At 46.4% G+C, this 22,984-nt stretch overlaps 1 protein-coding gene across 1 annotated transcript in view; it reads left to right on the plus strand.

Annotated features, from left to right (window-relative positions):
- CHD6 (chromodomain helicase DNA binding protein 6) overlaps positions 1-22,984 on the plus strand; it is a 210,138-nt gene that overhangs the window by 156,883 nt on the left and 30,271 nt on the right. Inside the window, exons 20-27 of the mRNA XM_082359464.1 lie at positions 108-218; positions 1,860-2,062; positions 3,123-3,322; positions 4,011-4,170; positions 9,337-9,426; positions 11,700-11,803; positions 17,571-17,700; positions 19,436-19,496. Of these exons, the coding sequence (XP_082215590.1) occupies positions 108-218; positions 1,860-2,062; positions 3,123-3,322; positions 4,011-4,170; positions 9,337-9,426; positions 11,700-11,803; positions 17,571-17,700; positions 19,436-19,496 (1,059 nt within the window). The remainder of the gene's footprint in view (positions 1-107; positions 219-1,859; positions 2,063-3,122; positions 3,323-4,010; positions 4,171-9,336; positions 9,427-11,699; positions 11,804-17,570; positions 17,701-19,435; positions 19,497-22,984) is intronic.

The following is a 22,984-nucleotide window of genomic DNA, read 5'->3' on the forward strand; positions in this document are numbered from 1 at the left end:
TTGAATGCGGATGGAGAATATTCTTGAGTCTCTGGTGCATTTGAGATCACACAGGTGTTTTACTGTTTGTGTTCAAGTACAGCTTATTGGCTCTTTCTTCTTCACAGGCTAGCTTTGTGGCTTCAGGAAATAGAACGGATATTTCCTTAGATGACCCAAACTTTTGGCAGAAATGGGCTAAAATAGCTGAACTGGACACTGAAGCAAAGAGTGAGAAGGTACAGCACTGAGAATATTTTATTTCATTGAACATTTCACTGGTGTCTTATGGGACCGTAAATTCCTACCAGCTCAAATCATTATTTACTCCTAAGCTTTAGTTCTTAAATAAGATGCTGTATGTAACCCACTTAAAACATGCCTGGCACATAGAGCTTGAGAAATGTTATCTTTAAAGTGACCTAATGGGGCATACAGTCTGCTGGGTGTCCAGGAAATTCGATAAAAACAATTAGAACTGGAACTGGCCAAACAGGTCAAGATCAGCCCCTCTGACCCAAGCCAAAATCCTATCCTTGGCATGTGACTATTTTCCTCTATTTCAACACTTCCTATGCAAGGAACTTTACCTCGGACGAACATTAGAGGAGAAAAGCATGATGAAGAAAAGTTTGTTGGGTTCACCTCCATTCTTTTCAGTATCTTGAATTTTCCTATTTCTGAACATGAGAAAGAGAATGGCCTTGGAATAAAACCAGTTTGAATACTGGCTCTGCCACTGACTAGCTGTATGTCTTTGGGCAAGGGAACTGACCTCAGTGAGAGAGTGAAAAAAGACATGTGAACAAAGGAGATGGTGAGGCCCACTTTGCAGAGTTAGAGATAACATTGTGAAGGTGGCCGCCCAGCCCATGTGAGGCAGCCCATACGTGTTAGTTTCCCCTCACTCCATCTCTGACCCAGTTACCTCCCTCGGGGATGAGCACACATCACTTTCTGCCTGTCTTCTCCTGTCTTCTTGGGTGAGTGTTGAGCTCTCATGGACTCACAGCCCCGGGAGACTGTCCCTGCGTACATCTAGCTGATTCAGTAACCAGCGTCCAGCCTTAACTATTCTTCCATAGGATCGCCAGAGGTTGCTTAATCCAACCTCTTTTCTCCTAGTAGGAGGATTCTGCAGTCCCCTTAATAACCTATTTCTAGTGTTTAACAGTGTCACAGTCAGGGAGTTACTCTGTGTGCAGGACAGTGGGCAAGAGGGGGAAGAAAAAGCTCTTGCCCTGAGACAGTATGCAGGAGCTTAGCTGAGCTTTGGGAAGAGGCATGGGGGGAGGGGCGAGAAGCATGAAATGATGGAGACCAGAGAAGTGATGGTCGTGGCCAAGGGAGCTGCCAGAATGGGTGAGTTTCCCGAGCTAGAGGTTATCTTTTCCATGAAAGACAAAAGGTTAGTGGCACCAGTGGAAGGCAAAATGAAGTGGCAGTAACTTGTGTTCGTCTTCCAAAAGTTGCTGAGCAGATGGAATTCTCCAACTCCTCCTGTCTCCAGAGCACAGGCGGCCTCCGCATGCCGGGCATAACAGCTGGGGTGCACCACTCCCATCCTTCTTGGCAAGAACAGGAGGCCACTCTGGCACTGGGGGCCCTTGCCTGCCCAGGCCCCTGTAGAACCGCAAAACCAGCAGATGGGGGCGGCCAGCACTGGGGGCGGAGGGACACACCAACTTCAGCGAGTCCCAGAGTGTCCCCTCTGCTTGTCGTGGACACGGCAGGTGTGCTGGGAAGAGCCTTTCCTGCTGGAGGACGAGATGGGGGTGGTTCTTTCCCAAACGTGTCCCGAGGAACAGCAGCAGGATCTGCATTAGGACACAGGGAGAGTGAAGAGGGGCTTTCTCCCCAGCAGTCCTCTGTGTTTGCAGGAAAGCTTAGTGATCGACCGCCCACGCGTGAGGAAGCAGACCAAACACTACAACTCTTTTGAGGAGGATGAGCTCATGGAGTTTTCAGAGTTGGACAGCGACACCGATGAGAGGCCCACAAGGTCCAGGCGCCTCAGCGACAAAACCAGGCGCTACCTCCGCGCCGAGTGCTTCCGGGTGGAGAAGAACCTGCTCATATTTGGGTGGGTATTGGCCTCACCTGCTGGTTCTTGTTGTTGCTGCTTTCCCCTCTTTTGTTCAGTCCCTGAGATTTGTCCAGTGTGTCTCTCCACTCTCCTCTGGGGTCTGGGCTGATGGGGGGTCTGCTGGCAGGAGAGAGAGCTGTGTGCCTTCTGCCCGCGGCCCCCCTCAGCCACTGCACTCTGCCGCCATGTTGTAGACGGGCTGTGATTTTCTCATATGCTTGTCACGGCAGATCTCTGGTACTAATTTACTGCCTGGTACTGATTTCCTGCCTTTTTCCCCCAAGGACGTATAAGGAATCAGCGTAGCAGATGTTAGAGTTAAGGCATGATTCATGCAGGGCTCTGGCTCTGGTAGAAGTAGAGGGTTTAGCTTCTGGGAGCTCACCATTGCTTTCAAATACTGCAGCTGGAGTCAGTTGTTTTTTTTTAATAATTTTTTTTGTAGATTTATTTATTTTTATTTGTTTTTTGGCTGTGTTGGGTCTTCGTTGCTGCGCGCGGGCTTTCTCTAGTTGGCGGCGAGCAGGGGCTACTCTTCGTTGTAGTGCACGGGCTTCTCATTGTGGTGACTTCTCTTGTTATGGAGCACAGGCTCTAGGCGCGTGGGCTCAGTAGTTGTGGCTCGCGGGCTCTAGAGTGCAGGCTCAGTAGTTGTGGCGCACGGGTTCAGTTGCTCCGCAGCACGTGGGATCTTCCTGGACCAGGGATTGAACCCACGTCCCCTGCATTGGCAGGTGGATTCTTAACCACTGTGCCACCAGGGAAGTCCTGGACTCTGTTTTAATTCCAGATTTATTCCTCGCTCCAGATATTTTCGTCCCTCCCTTCTTAACATTCTAGTGGCCATATGAAGCTCTCTGTGTCCAGTGTCCAGGTCACCTCAGTGACATTTGGTGTGCTACAGTATGCGATCCTCGAAGGTCTTTCAGGACAGAGCCCTCAGGGTGATCAGTAAGCCCAGGGGTCGAGTAAGCATTCGGCTCCTGTTTGTCCTGCCGTGTCGAAGGCATGCATGGCCCTTCCACCCTCTAACACCCTTCTGTATTTCCACTCTCAGCTGGGGCCGGTGGAAGGACATTCTGACTCATGGGCGATTCAAGTGGCATCTGAACGAGAAGGACATGGAGATGATTTGCCGGGCCCTGCTGGTGTACTGTGTCAAGCACTACAAGGGGGACGAGAAGATCAAGAGTTTCATTTGGGAACTGATCACGCCTACCAAAGATGGGCAGGCCCAGACCCTCCAGAACCACTCAGGTGAGGGGTGGCACGGGCCGTAGCCGAGAAGCGCAAACCCCTGTAGTTCCTTCTCTCTTCCCATGTTGGCCCATGTTGCTGTCCTTTGGGGACATCTCTTTCTCAGGCGTATTTCCAGAATGCTACCTGTGGGAAAGGATGCTGATGTTTTCCATTTCCATTCTCCCTCAGAATCATCCAGTGTTAGCTGTGATATTTTGTTTAAGTGCAGTTGGGCCCTCTTGAAGTTCCCCACATGCCAGTCCTGCCCACTGACCTGGGTGTCACAGGGGTTCCTTCTCTGATATGGGGACTCACACGGCGTGCTCTGCCTCAGTTCCACCTCTGTCTGTGCGTTTCGTTGTGCTGCTCCTTCCCTGTGCTGAGACACAACTCACCTTCCCGTCTCAGATCACGCATTCCTTTTCCCCGGCTAGGTTGTGAGGTCCCCACGGGCACAGGTTCTGCTACACCTTTCTTGTCCTGCAGTGATCCTACAGGACACTCGGTAGATTCTTGCTGCCTGACTGAATGGTCCTGGGGGGGACCGGGTGTCTCCTCGCCATCCCTGCCTGGGGGACGGAGGAGTGGGGCCTGTCGTCCAGGGCCACCGTGCATAGCCCGGCTGCCTCTTTGCCACCCTAGCCGAGCTCTGTTCCGACAGCCACGTTTAAGCCGTCTCAGCTCATGTTCGTACCTACTGTCTCAGGGCTGTCCGCTCCAGTCCCCAGAGGGAGGAAGGGGAAGAAAACGAAGAACCAGCTGCTGCTCCCAGAGTTAAAGAACGCAGACTGGCTGGCCACCTGCAACCCCGAGGTGGTCTTGCACGATGATGGCTACAAAAAGCACCTCAAACAGCACTGCAACAAGTGAGTGTGCCCCCCTCACCCCTGGGTGGCAGCTCCGCTCTGACAGCGCGGCTTCCTGGGACCCCCACGGGGCTGTGGGAGGCCACTTGATGCCCCTGTACCACCGTGCAAGGTATGGAAAGGCGGATAGGCTGTGTGCTTGAAGCTGGGTCAGGGTTCAGTCGCATTGAAGCCTCTCTACTTCCTTTCTTTAATCATCTCTCTTCTCCCCTGGAACCCGGCCTCTCTTACCAGTGCAGTTCGTACAGCATCTTCTGACCTGACTCTCAAAATCCACGGAGGACACTGGTGATTTCGCTGCTTGCTCTTCTTTTCCTTTCCCTCCCTCCACCCCTGAGGGCACATCAGGGAGAGCAGAAGACCGGCCTTGGTGGCCACCGCTCTCAGCCACACCCCCTTGCCAGGTTGCTTCCTCTTCAGATTTGCTTTGACATTCATGGCCTCCCGGTGTTTGATGGACATTCATTTGAGATAGTATTCTTTATATCCCGAGGCTAACAGCTGGGGTGGGGCAGGCGCAAATAAAGGAGAAAGTGATAGAAAATGAAACTGTTCTTATGAAGTTTAGTTTGGGGGAGTTAGGGCACCCAGCCACAAAACAATGACAGGTTTGCATGTGGGTATTTGCATCGCTGTACAGTGTATCTGTTAGAAGTAAAAGGACCCTTGGCAACCATCTAGCCGTGCTTCCTAGGCCAGGCAAGACTTACCTCCTCAGCATTCCTGGTGGGCAGTGAGAAGGCCTCAGCTTGCACACCTCTGGTTATAAAGAGTGTATTATCCTGTAAATTAAGATGTTTTGCTAGGTCTTTTCTTCCTCCCTGTAACATCAACCTAATGGTTCTGTAGTTGTTGGGTTGTGGTTTTTTCCCTTTACTGCTGAAGTCTAACTCTGTCCGTTGATCCCTCCAAGTATCTGAAGATAGGTCTCATGCCCAGTACTGTAATAAAAACTACCGCACACAAAGGTACAAGCTCTCTGGGGCAGTAGATCTCAAGCCAAGACTTAAAGGGCACTCGCTGTTGATAGCAGAGCCTGGCTGGGGCAGGACCCGACGGCATGTTCACTGTGACTGAATCAGAGTCACTGTGAGGGAGCAGAAAGGAAGCTGGCAGGGACGAGGGCTCCTTGATGGGAGACCTGGTATGGCAGGCTCACCGAGGAGTCACTCTGTTGTAAGTGCTAAGCAACCATATTTCTTGAACAAGTGAGACATGATAAAAAACGACACTGGGGGAGAAAAATTAATCCGGTAACAATTTGCAAGATGGAGTAGGTGTTTACCTGGAGCTGAATGGCCAACTAGGAGAGTTCTGTCATAATACTAAGTATTGATCGTGATGACCTAGATTAGGGTGCTGACTGTAGAATTGGGGAGAAAGGGTCAAATATGAGAGATGTGACTAAAGAAGAATCCATCATGTGTGATGAGGAATACAGAAAGCAGGTAACTCTGTGGCCGTTAGCCTCGTAGGCTGGAGAATGGCGGTGCCTGTAGCCATGACAGAATCAGAATCGTTACATTCAGTAAACGTTGAAGAGCAACACGAAGGACTCAGGTTTTGCCTTATTAAGTCACAGCAGCAGCATTTGGCTCTCCCATCCCCAGCTGCAGAGGTGGGTCTGGAGCACTGAAAATAGGCTGAGCTGGAGAGATTAACATAGAACTTCCCTTGACACCCGCACAGATGATCACAGATGTTGAGCAGAACTAATTGTGACCTTTGAGGAATTCCTTAACATTTCTAACCACCAGCCCCAAGATCTTTCCTGAGTGCAAGCCTTACCCCGAGAATCGAAGAATAATGCAGTAAAGCACTTCTCTGGGTTTGAAGAAGCTGACTGCTGTTTATTAATCTGAATCTGATGGAGAGTATTGTCCTCTTTAGTTCAGGCTCAGCGACCAAGAGATTCAGAGCCGGCAGGGGCCTTGCAGCTCCTCCGACGCAGCGTGGGAATTCTGTGGGCAGCGTCCCAACAGGGACAGGCCCCAGCCTCTGCTCGAGCCTTCCTAGTGATGGGAGTTTACCGTTTCTCAGCCACGCTCATTTAATTACCAGATGATTCTAATTAGTTGTCCTTCTGTATATTGAATCTAAAAGCCGCTTCCTTGAATCTTCCACCCTTTGATCTTGGGTCCTGGTTCTGGCCTGAGGTGCACCAGACAACAGGCAGAATTTCTTTAGCATAACTGGACTGTGAGCTTCTAGAATTGTGGGCTCTGTTGATTAGCACATTTACTGCCACCCCAATACCAGACATGCATCAGGAAAGGCTCTGGGGTCAGGACTGCCTGGATTTGAGTCCTGGCCCCATTACTTACTTGCAGGTGAATTATTTTAAAAATGAGAATAATAGTTCCTGCCTCAGCATTGTTATGAAGATTAAGTGAGCTAATACATGCTGGCACACAGTGAGTACTCAAAGCATTTGCGTAATTAGTAATACATATAGTATTTAGGGGCGTGAAGATGTTATCAAAGAACTTTAAGAGGTTAAAAAGCAGCTGCTTCAAATCTAAGCTCTAAGAAGTCAGGGCAGTGACTCTCTGTTCAGAGTGGGTATAGTGACCAGAAGGGACTACCAGGGGGCCTTCTGGGGAAATGTTCTGTTTCCTGATCTGGATATTGGATACACATGTGCGTTTTTAGTATGCGGAAATTCATCAAGCTGTACATGTATGCAAAATGCACTTTCTGGAAGTATATTTCATACCAAGAGAATAGTTTTTTAGAAAAAGAAAGAAATGAAAGAAAAGGCAATACCGCCACCCAAAAGTATTAATAGGTTTTGTCTGGCTAAAGTGAAGGGTGTCACAGACCAGCTCCAGCTCTCCTTCCCTGTGAGGTCACATGCCACCTGGGGTTATCATCTCAGCCTGGGAGGAAGTGGCTCTCTAAGAGGAGTTGTCTGTCTGTCCTCTGAGTTGATTTACTTCTCATTTGCAGTATAGGTGAATACTACTGGCTTTCAGTTCTGTTCTCCTGTGCTGTAGGTACTGCTAGATATCAACACCTTTGCCTCTTTTTGGAGATATAGAAACAGCTGCATCTTACATCTTCTGGAAGCCTTCCTCTGATTGAGGTAGATCCAAGTGGGCAGGAATCCTATACCTAAGACAGCCTCTTTCCAGTTCTCGCTAAGGAGGCCATCAGCTACTGCCAGCTAGGCAGAAGGATCAGGGACGATCGCAAATTCTTAGAGTTCTCATTCTCTGAGCTTTGAAAAAACATCTCGAAATTGAGTTGATTGACAGCTGAGGTAAGGAATGGTATGGCAGAAAAGTAAGGGTTCTTTCCCATCTAAAAGTTTGAGCTTTTATGTTGCCACCTACAACTTAAGCCCACAGTGGCACTCTCAACCCAGATCTAAGAAACTGTGCTTTTTTAGAGGCCTCAACCCTTCGTTATTTAAACACCTTTTGAATAGGTAATACGTACACGTGTTAACAAATATTTTTTTGTCAAAAGTAAGTTTTCCTCCCGCTCCAGCGCCCCGGTTTCCCTCTCCAGAGGCGACCACCGTTAACTGGGTTCCTCCAGAGATGCTCTGTGCAGGGCCCAGCAGTGGGAACGCACAGCCGCCTCTTACCTTCTCTAAAGTAGTATGTACTTTACGTGCTGTTTGTGTTCTCGTCGCTCTTTTTAAACAACTTACATGGAGATCAGTTCCTACAGAAGTACGAGTGAACGAGCTTCTTTCTGCTTTAGTAGCTCGCCTTCACTCTTGCCTGATGTCAACACAGTGGCAGGTACTCTTGTAACCCTCACTGCAGCATCTCCTCAGATGTGGTGGGCTTCTCTGTTCCTGTCCTTGGCTTTCACTCTGTGTTTTGCATACCTTAAGCCACCCGCCCCTAACCCCCCACGGCCGTCTGCTGTGCTCTGATTCTCTTGTGGCTGGCCTTATTTCACAATTGGACTGTTGTGGGCTCCTCAAGAACAAGGTTAAACTAACGTTTACTTGTGTTACATACTCACGATACCAGCACGGTGCAGGACACACCAGTTGCCCAACAAATACTTAATTGCTTCATCTCAAACATGCTGGGGCATTCCCATGAAGCCTGAGTGTGGTCCAGACCGAATCACAGGAGAGAAGACGGAATTGCTCTCTGACAGTATCGCCATGAAAAAGACTTTAAAATATTCATGTAACATGTAACTATGTGCCAGTGAAACTATTTGAAAACAGCACCATTCAACATAACCTCACCTGTCACTAAACTCGGAAACTAGTAACGAGCCTCTTGGAAGGCAGCTCTGCCTGAGAGGTCATTGTGGCCGTGTGGACAGCGTGAGCCCTCTTAAGCAGGGGTCCCCAACGCCCAGGCCACAGACCAGTAGTGGTCCAGGCCTCACAGCAGGAGGTGAGCGGCGGGCGAGCGAGGGAAGCTTCATCTGCCACTCCCCATCGCTTGCATTACCGCCTGAACTATCCCACACACCACCCCCCGGGTCCATGGAAAAATCGTCTTCCACGAAACCGGTCCCTGGTGCCAGGGATTGTTTGGGGACTGGGCTTCCCTGGTGGCGCAGTGGTTAAAAATCCGCCTGCCAATGCAGGGGACACGGGTTCGAGCCCTGGTCCAGGAAGATCCCACATGCCGTGGAGCAGCTAAGCCTGTGCGCCACGAGTACTGAGCCTGTGCTCTAGAGCCCGCGAGCCACAGCTACTGAAGCCCACGCGCCTAGAGCCTGTGTTCTGCAACGAGAGAAGCTACCGCAATGAGAAGCCCACGCACCACAACAAAGAGTAGCCCCTGCTCACCACAACTAGAGAAAGCCCGCATGCAGCGGTGAAGACCCAGTGCAGCCAATAAATAAATAAATAAATAAATTTATTTTTAAAAAAAAAAAAAGTTGGGGACCACTGCTCTTAAGGACCAGGTGGGATGCTGTTTCTGCTGCCCTCACCTCCCACGCCCATAGGGTGACCTTAACAGATGACTGATGAGATACATTTTCTTGAGTGAAATGGAGATATCACAATAATTTCTGCCATTAATACCTAGTGTTTTCTTTTTCTAGTGCTTTCTCATATATAACTTCATAGCCCTAACAACCTGGGAGCACCCAGAATTCCCCCAGGTCAGCTTGGGGATGGCAGTTCACAGGCAGCTTATGGGTTCTAATGTGTTTCATTACTGTGTTCATGTATCATAGGGTACTTTTGCGAGTCCGGATGCTGTACTACTTAAAAGCTGAAATACTGGGAGAAGCAGCGGATAAAGCATTTGAAGGAACTCCGGCCAGGTAAAACAGGTCAACCTTAGCTCCCAGTGTTAAAGAATTGCCATAAAGTGCCTGTTGATGGAAATGGACAAACCTGCCTGTGTTTCAAGAGGCCCGTGTTCCCTCCCACCCAGGACCAGTTCCTGGTAGAGCAGGCAGGTAGAATGAGGATGATTCAGCCAGATCATCTACGAGTGAAATAAAGGAGAAAACAGCTGCTTAAAAACACAGCTCTTGGTGAGGTTCTTAGTTGGGTTTTTTTTCTCCCAGTAGTGTTGTAAAATTGCTTTTAAAGCAATCATTTCTCTACCTTAACTAATCATTGTTGGATAGATATTAGTGACTTTGATCCAACAGGTGTAGACTAAAAGCTTTACTTGGAATCCCACTCTTGGCCTTAGTCCTCTTCTACCTTTGAGTGGTTCTCCTTTATTTGCTAGTCGTATTACTAATACTTTGTCACCATTTGATGTGTTGTGCCTTAGTTTTGTAAGCTAGTGTTTCCAAAGCTGTAGAATCCTGTGGGAATATCCCTGGATTTGGGGGAATGAGGCTGCTGAGCCCCCAGCTACTACTTGATTGGACTGTCAGAAGTCACAGTGTATAAGTGGGATCCCCAGACGGCCTCCTTCACCTTCCCCAGATCGGCAGTTTGCTCTGGCCCCTACAACGCTGCTTGTTCCCAGGGGACATAGCAAGTGCTGGTATTTGAACTGTGCTTTGAGATTCCCTGGGGCCGTGGTTTCTTCTTTCTCTTACTTTCCATTGGGCAGTGCTAATGGTTTTAGTGGTCACAGGAGCACTAAAGAAGGAGAGAGGTGAAAGGCAATGACAGTCCTACCCCTGAGGCATTTTGTAATTAGGACCAGTCATCACATTGACTGTTACTACTTGGTAGTTACTATGGGCATTTCTAGTAAGGATAGGGAGGTTGGGTGTATTGGTAAAAAGGTTCAATTTGTGAGTCATGTATATGCAGCAGAATTCAACCTGCTTATTTATATCCAGTGTTACTGGGCAGAAGTAATGTATCTGAATTTACCCATCCCCGTCATGTGCTTTCTTAGATGCGTAGATGCAGGGAAGTTAGTAGAACTTGGAGCGAGTAGGTCCATTGCCCAGCCCCTTCCCCCGCTTCCCTCCTTCCCTCTGCTTTCCTGAATCTTAGCTCTCACTGGTCCCATGTAGATCTTATTGTGCAGAAAGTGCCATGAGGAATGAATCACAGCTCACCCCCAAAAAGTTGTTTAGCCCACGGCACCACGCAGGCAGAGCAGTGGGCCCTGAGGCGGAGCCAGATAGGAGCACTGCCTGGAGAGGTGGGGGCCAGGGAGCCCCATCCCCACAGGGAGAGCTGGGCCTGGCAAGGGGCAGGCAGCCCCGTGTCACAGCAAGAAGAACCTGACGGAAGAAGAAACTTCAACGTTGCAGAGGCACCATCCCAGGCAGCTGGGAGGTGGGAGGGAAGAGCCATCCAGATGGATGTTCTCCCCCAAACCCCAGAGCCTTCAAAAGAGTAAGGACGGTGCTCAGACAAGTAAAGCCAGTCAGCTAAGGGTCCATGTGAGCTCTCAGAACATGGACAGAAACTCAGAGAGGGGCTGATGCCTCCATGTCTGCTCCCTGGGGTGAGCTGTGTGCATCCCTTTGGCCAGAAGTTTTACCCAGCAGACCGTTAGCAGACCCTCACCAGGAAGCACCTCCTACTGTGGCTGCTAGCCTCTGAAAGGCTCTCTTCATACCCCACGTGTAGCAGCGCAGACTAGCTTGTTCTCGAATAGGGCTTGGGGTCTCCAAAGGTTGCATCAAGATGATTTGGGCACTTTGCAGCATTTGATCCTGTATGAATTCAGACACCTGAATGCATGTATCATGTATGAAGTCAGAAGGGGTGTTCTGCCTTCACATAACCAACCTATTGCTGGCTTTTGCCGCAGTTGTCAACCGAAGAGGCACATTCGAACCACCTGACACGTGTAGAGCCCACAGCCCGACCCCAGGCTGGCTGACTGTGCGTTCTTCACAAGGTGCTCTCAGATTCTGCATCATTCAGTCTGAGAGGAGCCTGAACACCAAGTACATCTGCTGATGTAGCTCCCTGTGTAAACCAGGGGCAGAGCCCTGGTTAAGATATCTTGGCCCCCAGCTATCTGAGTCCTCTCATTTGTTGTTACTTCAGCTTCTAAGCGTGCAGCTCGGGATGTGGCTTAGTACGAGGGTTCAGGCCGGGAGCTCTTGTGTTGTTTTCTGTCTGTGTTGAAGGCACTCTTGAGTCCACACCCTTCCTTCCACAGGGAGCTGGATGTTCCTCTGCCTGACATCGACTACGTGGAGATCCCAGTGGATTGGTGGGATGCCGAGGCCGACAAGTCGCTTCTGATTGGCGTGTTCAAACATGGTGAGTATTTCAGTGAATATTTTCTCTTTCCTGAAAAATTCCATAGGCCTGTTGCATGTCTCTTTAGAAAGTAGAGCCTCACCTCTGTCCTCTCAGAAATTTGGCCGGATGAATGTGTGAGTCATGAAAATATAGCAAATGTAAGTATCAGTGAGGCACTTTGAAAGGGTGGCCACAAGGGCTTTGTTCAGTGTGTATCTTCCTCACTCGCCTCACCGCACCATTGTGCGTGGGATTGTTCACTCATACAGTCCCAGCCTCTGGCCCAGTGCCTGTCACGTGGTAGGCCCCAGGGTTTCTTGAGTAAAGCAGTAAATAAATGGGGGAAATGTTAGGTTTTAGCATGTCACATGCATGCAGAATTCTAAGGTCATTCTAGCTAATCTACATATTCCTAGTATGTATTTTTTGCCCTATTGGTATAAAAATTCAAGAACAGTAGATGGCATAAACATCTTTTTTTTTTTAATGTGGTAACCTAGAGACCAAAGGGGACTGAGAGAGGTTTTTGAATAGCTTGGAAAAACTGAAATAAATGTCCTGTTTCTTCATTTCTGGCCTTGTTCAAACTACCCGCCCTTGCTTTCAGCCAACTGTTAAAATGAATATTGAAAGTCCCACATAATATCCACTGTAATATGCCTAATACACACCTTCCCTGCCAGGTGAATTACCCAGAATTTTGAACTGGAGAGCAGGGGTTAAAGTGGGAAGGGTTAGGTGTACTTGGCTTTCACTGCCAGCTCTGCCACTGACTAAATGTGTGACCTTGGGCAAGTCATAAACTTCTCTGACCTATTTCCTCACCTGTACACTGGGGAGAGTATCAAGACAACCTACCTGGAGAGTTTGAAGATTAAATGAGACAGTGTAGGTGGGCGGCCTAGTGCCCACATGCGCTTAGTGCATAACAGGTGCTTGGCGCTGTTCACTGTCACTTATTCCTCTGCCTTTGGAAGGTTAACTGTCTTTCTGACACACGCCCTATGAGTAGAATTCTTCAACATTTGCAGGCCAACCTGCAATATTTATGTAACAACCACGCGTGTACCTATTTTAATGAAGAATCCCTTCAAAACGTAGATTCTGGTGTTACAGATGCAGGCTTTGGGAGGCTCTGTTGAGAGCCCTTTATCAAACCACTGGGGAAAGGGAGTCAGAATCAAGATGGCAGAGCAGGAACGCCCTGAGCTCACCTCCTCCCACGGGCACATGGGAATTACACCTGCTCACAGAGTAGCTGTCTCTGAGAATGACCTGAGGACCAGCAGAAAAGAGGTTCCCCAAATGAAGACGTAAAGGAGGAGCCACAACAAGATGGGTAGGAGAGGCGGAGGTGCAGTCTAGCCTGGGACCCACACCCCCGGGTTGGTGACCCACAAGCATCAGAGGACAGCAAAGCACGAGTGTGGACGAGGATGTGGAGAAAAGGAACCTTTGTGTACTTTCGATAGGACTGTACATTTGTGCAGCCACTCTGGAAAACAGCATGGAGGTTCCTCAAAAAATTAAAAACGGAATTACCATCCAGTCCAGCATCTCCACTTCTGTATATTTACCCGAAGAAAACAAATACACTCATCCAAAAAGATTTGTTCATTGCATCATTATTTACAGTAGGCAAGATATGGAAGCAGCCTGAGTGTCCATCAGTGGATGAATGGATATGGATGGATATCCATATGAATGGATGTGGTGTGTGTATACAATGAAACATTATTTGAGCATAAAGAAGAATGAAATCTCACCATATGCAACAACACGGATGGACCTAGAGAGTACTATGCCAAGTAAAATAAGTCAGGCAGAGAAAGACAGATGCTACATGACCTCACTTTATATGTGGAAACTAAAAATCAAAACAAATGAACAAACAAAACAGGTGCTTATAGATACGGAGAGCAAAATGATGGTTGCCAGAAGGGAGGGAAGTGGGTTGGTGGGCAAAATAGGTAAAGGGGATTAAGAGATACAAACTTCTATTTATAAAATAAGTCACAAAGAATATGGTCAGTAATCCTGTATTAGCTTTGTATGGGGACAGATAGTTACTAGACTTATTGTGGTGATCATTTCATAATGTATTGAAATGTCCAGTTGTATACCTGAAACTAACATAATATTGTACATCAGCTATAACTCAGTTAAAAACTTTTAAAACCACTGAGGTTAGGCTAAAGCGATGCTGTCCACTAGAAGTACTGCTGATGACGGAAATATCCTGTTTCCGCCCCGTCCTCTACGGATGCCGCTCGCCGCGTGTGGCTGTTGAGCACTTGAAATGTTACTAATACAACTGAGCAACTGTATTTTTAATTTTATGTAATTTTAATTAGTTCAAATTTCATTAGCCATATGTGGCTCCTCTGCTGGACAGTGCAGGGCTAGAACTCAGCTCTGAAATGAGAAGAGAAACCATGTGACCTCTCCGTGAAGCACAACGAACCAGTCTCTTATCAGAAATGGTAGAGTCAATCTGATGATATCTAAGGTTACTTCCAAATCTAAAATTCTTCTGCTCAGTGAAGCAGCTTGCAGGGTTGCAAGTTAATAATTCCTAAGTGTTTCCTGAGCACGCCTGTGAGACTTGAAGATGGTGCATCACCCATTCCGTTCAGGTTCTCCCAGTTGAGTGAGCTCTGGTATTCAGGGTCAGAGGTGGGGGTGCCGGGGAGGTGATGCACGCAGTGCCTGAAGTACCTGGTGTAATGTGATGAGCTTAGCAGACACACTGTAAAGATGGGGAAGACTTAGCCTCTGTACCCAGTGCTGGGGGACTGGTGTTAAGCCACACATGCAGACCGGCTCACTCTTGGATGGGACCAGACCCATGAAGTTGGACAGTGACACTGGAGTCAAACCTAGGCTGGGTTGGACAGATGCCTGTGCTTGGCTCCATCCTCCTTGGCGTCTTGCGTTGTCCAAATCAGATCCTGCTCCTGGCGGGGTGCTGGTCAGCCCCCAGCAGACATTCTGTGAGCCTAGGCTCAGACCTGTCCTCACCTGGGTAACACACCTCATCACCCCACGGAACAGCCCTCTCCACAGGATAACCAAACCCACACAACGTGTCTTACCCGGTGACAAACTCCCAGGTACCCAGCAGCCGATGGAGATGTGGTATTTTCAGAGAGCCAAGCTGTCTGGTGTTTGCTTTTCAAGGTTCTATCAGGAACTCTCTCTGCCTTGCCTCCCTGCCCTGGAGACATAGTATGAGCTGTAGAGCTGCAGCCATTTTCTTTGTTAAGAAATACACAGCTGTTCATCGTCCAAGGTTTTGTGGATCTTCTACTACCCCCCCGACATAGCCTGCTGCGACCCTGCTTAGATCAGAAGACCAAAGCCCCGGTTGCATCTCCGAGCTGACCACTGTGGAAGAACTGGCTGGAGCTTCCGCTTACAGCAAGAAGGGCCCTGCAGCCAGTCTGTTCTGAATGATGCTCTTGACCGCATTAAGAAATGGCGGCTGGGGGGCTTCCCTGGTGGCACAGTGGTTGAGAATCTGCCTGCCAATGCAGGGGACACGGGTTCAGGCCCTGGTCTGGGAAGATCCCACATGCCGCGGAGCAACTGGGCCCGTGAGCCACAATTACTGAGCCTGCGCGTCTGGAGCCTGTGCTCTGCAACGGGAGAGGCCGCGATAGTAAGAGGGCCGCGCACCGTGATGAAGAGTGGCCCCCGCTCGCCGCAACTAGAGAAAGCCCTCGCACAGAAACAAAGACCCAACACAGCCATAAATAAATGAATGAATGAATGAATGAATGAAAGAAAGAAATGGCGGCCACCCCTCTAGGGCAGCCTGGATTTATGAAATACTCATCAAGCTATGGATTTTAGTATTTCTGTTCATATTCTCGTAGAGGAACTTCTAGACTAAGTGGAGAGAGGCAAGCAGCCTACGCCGCCTGTTGCTCTACTGTTTATGTCTTTATGTTGCTATTACAGCTCCTACTACTCTCTGTTCAGGACAGTTGTTAGGGTTTTCTAGGGAACTGGGTCAATCACTCTTCCTCGCCTCCAGCTTCATAGCTGGTTGAGAAATAGAAATGCCGTATTTGTCTAGACTTCAGGCCTGCACATGACAAGAAGAAGTCTGCAGAGCAGAGACTCACCCAGGTAGTAGGCACCTGGAGGGACCGGCCTGCTTCAAGCCCTGTCCAGCACAGCATGCGTGAGGGCAGGACCCTCATGGACAATTAACCTCCCTCCATGATAAAGGGTCAGAGGAGGAAGCTTTCACCATCTCAGCTATGAGATAAAGCATCCCTCTTTTCCTGGGGAGGGGGCAGGTAGAGACGATGGCAGGCACGTCCTCAAGACAGCAGGAGCATGGAGGGCATTTCTGTTGTGATGTGAGCTGAGGCAGACCATGGGGAGAGGGTGAGAATGGTTCTTCCTACAGTGATTATTGGAAGAGAGTCTGGGCCAAACTGACACATCCAGTCAGCGGTTTGTTGAGTGTGTACAGTGCCAGGCCCTGTGCCAGGTACTGAATGTATAATGATGAGTAAAAACAGATACAGATTCTGTCCCTGGGGAGCCCACAGTCTCATGAGAGAGGCTTACGGTAATCAAACGGTTGTCCTAAGGAATAAGTGAATAAAGAAGAACATAAGGCACCAGTTTTTCCTGCCATATGCCTCGTGCAGGCAGCACCTGTCATGGAGATGGCAGAAATGTCACTTTGAATTAAAAGATACAAGTACCTGCAGCTCCTCAGATAAAAAGTACCAGGTGCTGCCTACACGTGAGGGCTAGAACAGCGTCAACAGTGATATCAGAACAAAAACCAATATAGAAGGGAAATACCCAACAGAGTAAAATCAAGTCTGTTACTAGCAGCCAAGCCGGTACTCATTTTAGGTACAGCATCTTACATCACCTGTGATGGGATCTCTCTGTACATACTACAGAGCTAGAAATTGACTTAGTTAGGGGCAACATGGAAAGGGTTTTGATGATCATGAAGGAGTTTCCCCCAAAATAGTTCGATATGACATTAGCTGTGACCAAATACTCCTGTCTCATTATAGGATTACATTAGATACAATAAAATAACAAATTGTCATGCATGGCATTATCAAATTAAAAGGGATATTTTTTCATTGTTTTGCCTTCTGTCTGAGGTCTCTATTCTGGATCAGAAATCCTCCATCTGTTTTTGACTCTGGTGATATGGTGAGAGGCAGTTCCAAAGCCCTGGCCAGTAGATTAGGATTTCATACTGAGTTTGTGAATATAGAGGGAACGGGTCTGTTTTAATCCAATCGGCAATCACAGTAGTCCTCTTTATATTTCATCCTTTGCATCCATTACTTTGCTCAGCTTCCCTTTCTAACACATGGGATAAAATTGGACCATAAGAAAACTAGGCCTGTTCATGAGATGACAAGATAATAGGGTGTCCAGAGTTGGGGGGTTGGTGAGGGGAAGAAATTGCAAAACCAGCTTGCCTGATTCCCTTGCTGTCCAAAAGACGCAAACAAGTGGGAATTTTATCTGTATCTTGTGTGTCTTCACGGACACAGAATATTTACATCAGCTTTGATTTTGGGGCAAGCACTACTTCCTCAAAGGTGTCCACTTTAGTGCAAGGATCTTCCCCTGACAGGAAATCTTACAGGATCTGGTTATTTTTAAATCAGTATTTTTTTGTTTGTTTGTTTTGCTTTTTATTTAATAAGGGAAACAAAATGACTGTCTAGGGCGCAAGGCAGATCTTGTGAGTTCTGACATGACCTCGTTGTTCCTCATTACCCCTGATCAGGTTACGAGAGGTACAATGCCATGAGAGCAGACCCAGCACTTTGTTTCCTGGAGAAGGTTGGGATGCCAGACGAGAAGTCCCTTTCTGCAGAGCAAGGTGTTACAGATGGGACCTCAGACATTCCCGAAAGGTGAGAAGCTTCATGGGCCAACCACAGTGTGACTTGTCGCACCACAAATCTCTGACCACATACATCCAGCACGCTAATAGTCTCTTCCTCACGGTCTGGCATCTCCCTTAAACCTGAACTGCCTTCCAAAATTGCTGCTTTGGTTACATCCTACGATGCCTCAGGCTTTTCCCTTGAATCCCAGACACTTTGAACCAAATAGCAGTTCCTGTCCTTCCTGAGTTCCCCAAGCTGCCCGCCGTCCTGCCTACTCCTTAATCAGGCTCGTCTGGTCAGAGGATTCTCAAGGAAGAATTCAGATCTCTCATAACTTCTCATACTTGGCAGAAAGTTCAGAAGCGGTACAGCAAGTTCAGGCTTCCTGACCTTGAAGTGCCTCAGATGAAATTCCAGTGTTATTTAAAGATTTCATGGTCCATGAGTAAGGTGGACTTAGGAGCCACTACTTGATGGCCATGGCCTTCAGGTCTTGTCACTGGGTTGTGTGCAAAAAAGTATGGAAGCATCCCCTTTGTCAAGTTTTAATTACTTTGGGCATAACTCCAAAATGTGTAAATTCATAGGAAAGCTAAATAGCGAAAAGCTGTGGTTTTCACATATATATATATATATATATATATATATATATATATATATATATATTTGGAAAACATCACATATATCTCTTAGCTTGTGTTTGGTAAGCTTTTGGCCTGATCTTCCCCCCAAAAGTAGCACTTCCTAGGGCCACGGGCAAGCCTGGACATGAGGGTACACAATGCCAGGCCCCCTAACCATGTGCTAAGGCTGAGAAAAGGATGAAATGTATTTTCCATCTGTCCTTAGCTCCTGATGAACACCCTAGCTATCATAACGTTCTCTGCCCCAAAGATAATAAAGATGCATTCAGAGAGATACTAACAAATGCCCAAAGGACCAGTGGTGTTAATGTTGGGCACACGGGGTCAGGGAAAACACCACCTGGGGGAGGTACCCGAATGTGGCTTACAGCTTATATCTTTGGGGCTGGCTGTTCTTTCTGTGGTTAAGCAATGAAGGTAGGAGGCTCCTTCTGCCCCCAGGACCTGACCAACAGAGAGAAGAATATTTGAGACAGGAATCCTTCAAAGTTGATTTTACCAGGGATCCTGAAAAACAGGTAGGCATCAGCAGTAGTTAAGCTCACAAGGAGACGACATTAGGCAGCTAATCTAGGGGCGAGCAGCTGATGGTCCGGAGGGCAGTGTGCTTCCTCAGCAGGCACAGCAGAGCTCCTTTCAAGGAAGTGACGGCTGCTAGATGTGAGGAGCAATTCTGCATCCGTGGCATCCTACTGTGGGATCTGGGGGTCGGCACATCAGGACTCTTAGTTTGCATGGCTCTCAGCCTCTAGACTCTGTTCTTTTATCAAAGCCGCTTATTCAGACAGTTCTTGATGGGCAGTAATTACCTTTTTAAAGATAGCATCATTGCTGAATAGCCGGCCTCTGAACTTGCCTGAGTAGATCATGATTCTGGCCTTGCCTGAGTAGATCATGATTCTCGTGCTAAAGTCTCATTTGAGTGGAAGTCGTTGCTCGTAGAAGTTGTAACACTGGAAAAACCAAGATTTTGAGGCCTGTGGGGAAAGGGATCTACTAATGTTCTCTTTGGTCAGTGATTCTGGGGGATTTTCATGCAAGCATCCTAGTTGCAAAATAGCTCCTAGGTGGTGTGTGATGCTTTTTTTTTTTTTTTTTTTTTAAATTTTATTTAGAGGCAACACAGATAAAGAAGACAATACAGAAGACAAAGTAGATGGCCTCCAGAAACAAATGGTGAGTCAAATGTGCTGTGTTTGTAATCCACACGATCTTTAATATCAAGAGAGAAATCCCCATCTTGGTATATTGGTCTTTGGGGACTTGATTGCATTGCTGCAGTTGCATTGCATTTTCCCCAACATTTTATTGTAAAAATCGTCAACTCACAGACTGCGTTGCCCTTTTATTCTAATGAAACTTTTGCTTTTGAGGTGACTGTAGATGTTAGATGGAATTGTAAGATACAATACAGGGTGATCCCGTGTACCTTTTATCCAGTTTCCCACCAGGGGGACATCTTGCAAAACTATGATACAATATCACAGGCAGGATGCTGACATTGATAGAATCAAGATACAGGACATTTCCACGACCACAGAGATCCATCACGTTGCCCTTTTATAGCCACATCTACATCCCTCGTACCTTCACCTACTTTTTAATCCCTAGCAACCACTAACCTATTCTCCACTTTTGTAGTTTTGTCATGTTAAGAATATTATATAAATGGAGTCATACAGTATGTAACCTTTGGGGCTTGGCTTTTGTCACTCAACATAATTTCCTGTAGATTGATCCAGATTGTTGTGTGTAATGATAATTCATTCCTTTTTATCACTGAGTAGTATTTCACCCTTCATGCATTGAAAAACATCTGGGTTGTTTCCAGTTTTTCACTATTGCAAGTACCTCTGTAAACATCTGCATACAGATTTTGTGTGAACTTACATTTCCATTTCTCTGGGGTAAATGTCCAGGAGTATAATTGCTGAGTCATGTAGTAGTTATATGTTTAATATTTTCAAGAAACTGACAAGCTGTTTTCTAGAGTGGCTGTACCATTTTACATTCCCACCAGTGATGTATGAATGATCCACTTTCTCCTCATCTTCACGGGCTTTTGGTGTTGACACTAATTTTTATTTATTTACTTATTTATTTATTTTCGGCTGCGTTGGGTCTTCGTTGCTGCGCGCAGGCTTTCTCTAGTTGCAGCGAGCAGGGGCTACTCTTCATTGCGGTGTGTGGCTTCTTATGGTGGTGGCTTCTCTTGTTGCAGAGCACAGACTCTAGGCACACAGGCGTCAGTAGTTGTGGCATACGGGCTCAGTAGTTGTGGCTCATGGGCTCTAGAGCGCAGGCTCAGTAGTTGTGGTGCATGGGCTTAGTTGCTCCGCAGCATGTGGGATCTTCCCGGACCAGGGCTCGAACCTGTGTCCCCTGCATTGGCAGGCAGGTTCTTAACCACTGTGCCACCAGGGAAACCCCTCTGTTCTATTTTCCTCTTTTCTAGATATTTGGGGTGGGAGCTTAGATTACTGATTTGAGACTTTTGGACTTATTTAATGTATGCATTCAGTGCTATAAATTTCCCTCTCAGCATTACTTTAGCTAGGTCCCACGATTTTTACTATTTATTATAAATCGTAAAATTTGTTGTATTTTCATTTTCATTCAATTAATTTTTTTTCCCTTGAGGCTTTTTCTTTGGCCCATGGATTATCAGATGTGTGTTATTTAATTTCCAAGTATTTGGAGATTGTCCTATAATCTTTCTGTTTTTTATTTCTAGTTTGATTCCATTGTGCTCAGAGAATACACTCTATTATTTCAGTGGTTTTAAATTTGTTAAGTTATTTTTGTGGCCCAGGATATGGTCTCTCTTGGTATATGTTGCATGGGCACTTGAAAAATATGTGTATTGTGCTGTTGTTGGGCAGAGCGCTGCATAAATGTCAACTCAGTCCTGTTAGTTGATAGTGTTGAGTTCTTCTGTATTCTTGCTGATTTTCTCTCTAGTTGTTGAGAGAGGAGTATTGAAGTCTCCAACTATAATTGTGGATTTGTGTATTTCTCCTTTCAATTCTATCAGTTTTTGCCTCACGTGTTTTGCAGCTCTGTTGTCTGGTGCATACACATTTAGGATATGTCGTCTTGGTGGGTTCACTCTGCTATCAATGTATAATGTCTCTGCTTGTGTCTGATAGTTTTTGTTTGCTCTGAAGTGTACTTTATCTAATATTAATATAGCTACTCCTGGTTTCCTTTGATTAACATTTGCATGATATAACTTTTTCCATCCTTTTACTTTCAACCTGCCTATTTGAAATGAGTTTTCTATAGACAGTATTTAGTCAGGTTATATTTTTTAATGCACTCTGTCTTATAGTTGGTGTATTCAGCCACTTACATTTAATGTAATTATTGATGCATATTAAGCCTTAAGTCTGACATTTTGTTTTCTCCATTTTTTTATTCTCTGTTTTCTTTTTCCTGACTTCTTGTGGGTTACTTGAAACTTTTTTCCGATCCCTTTTTTGATTTATCTATGTTGGGTATGTTTTGGTTTTTTTTTAAGTTTCTTAGTGGTTTTTCTAGATATTTCATTACATACACATAATATATCACAGTCCACTGGTATCATCATTTTACCAGTTCAAGTGAAGTATAGTGTCCTTACTTCTGTCCCTTTATAATATGATTGTCTTAAATATTTTTTCTGCATACATTTAGAATCATATCAGACAATGTTATAATTTTTGCTGCAATTCTGAAATATAATTGAGAAGATTCAAGAGGATAAGGAACATCTACTGTATTTACCCATATTTTTATTTACTTTGTTCTTCTTCCTGGTGTCCCAAGATTTCTTCTTTCTGTTGAGAGAAATTCCATTAGCTGTTCTTTTAGGATAGGTCTGCTGGTGACAGTTCTTTTATTTTTCCTTCATCTGAGAATATCTTAATATCCCCTTCATTCCTGAAGGATATTTTCACTGGATATAGGATTCTGGGTTGACAGTTCTTTTCTTTCAGCTCTTGAAAAATGTTGTGCCACTTCCTTCTGGCCTCCCTGGTTTCTGATGAGAAATCTTCTGTCACTCAAGTTGTTTTTCCCTTAGGTAAGGTGTCTTTTCTCTGTTGCTGCTTTCAGGATTTTTTTTTCTTTCTTTAGTTTTCAGAAGCTTAACTGTGTTTTTTGTGTGTGTGGATTTCTTTGAGTTTATCCTGTTTGGTGTTTATCATCTTCTTGAATCTACAGGTTTGTGTCTTTCACCAAATTTGGGGAGTTTTCAGCCATTATTTCTTGAAGTCCTTTTTCCTCCCCTTCCAGAACTCTGATGGTATGAATGTTAAATCTTTTATTATAGGCCCACTGGTCCCTGAGGTTCTGTTTAATTTTTTTTTTTTTTGTGGCTGTGCCTCATGGCTTGCGGGATCATAGTTCCCCGACTGGGGATCGAACCTGGGCCACGGCAGTGGAAGCGCCAAGTCCTAACCACTGGACCACCAGGGAATTCCCTGTTTAATTTTTTTTTTAATCTGTTTCTCTCTGTTGGTCACACTGGGTACTTTATATTTTTCTCTCTTAGAGCTCGCTGATTCTTTTCTCTTTCTCCTCCATTCACTGTTGAGCCTGTCCATTGTGTTTTTGTTTTTGTTTGGTCTGGTTCATTTCATTATTGTATTTTTCAAATCCAAAATTTCCCTTTGGTTCTTCTT

The sequence above is a fragment of the Balaenoptera borealis genome (assembly GCF_965194805.1).
Source record: "Balaenoptera borealis genome assembly, chromosome: 16".
NCBI classification, from domain to species: domain Eukaryota; kingdom Metazoa; phylum Chordata; class Mammalia; order Artiodactyla; family Balaenopteridae; genus Balaenoptera; species Balaenoptera borealis.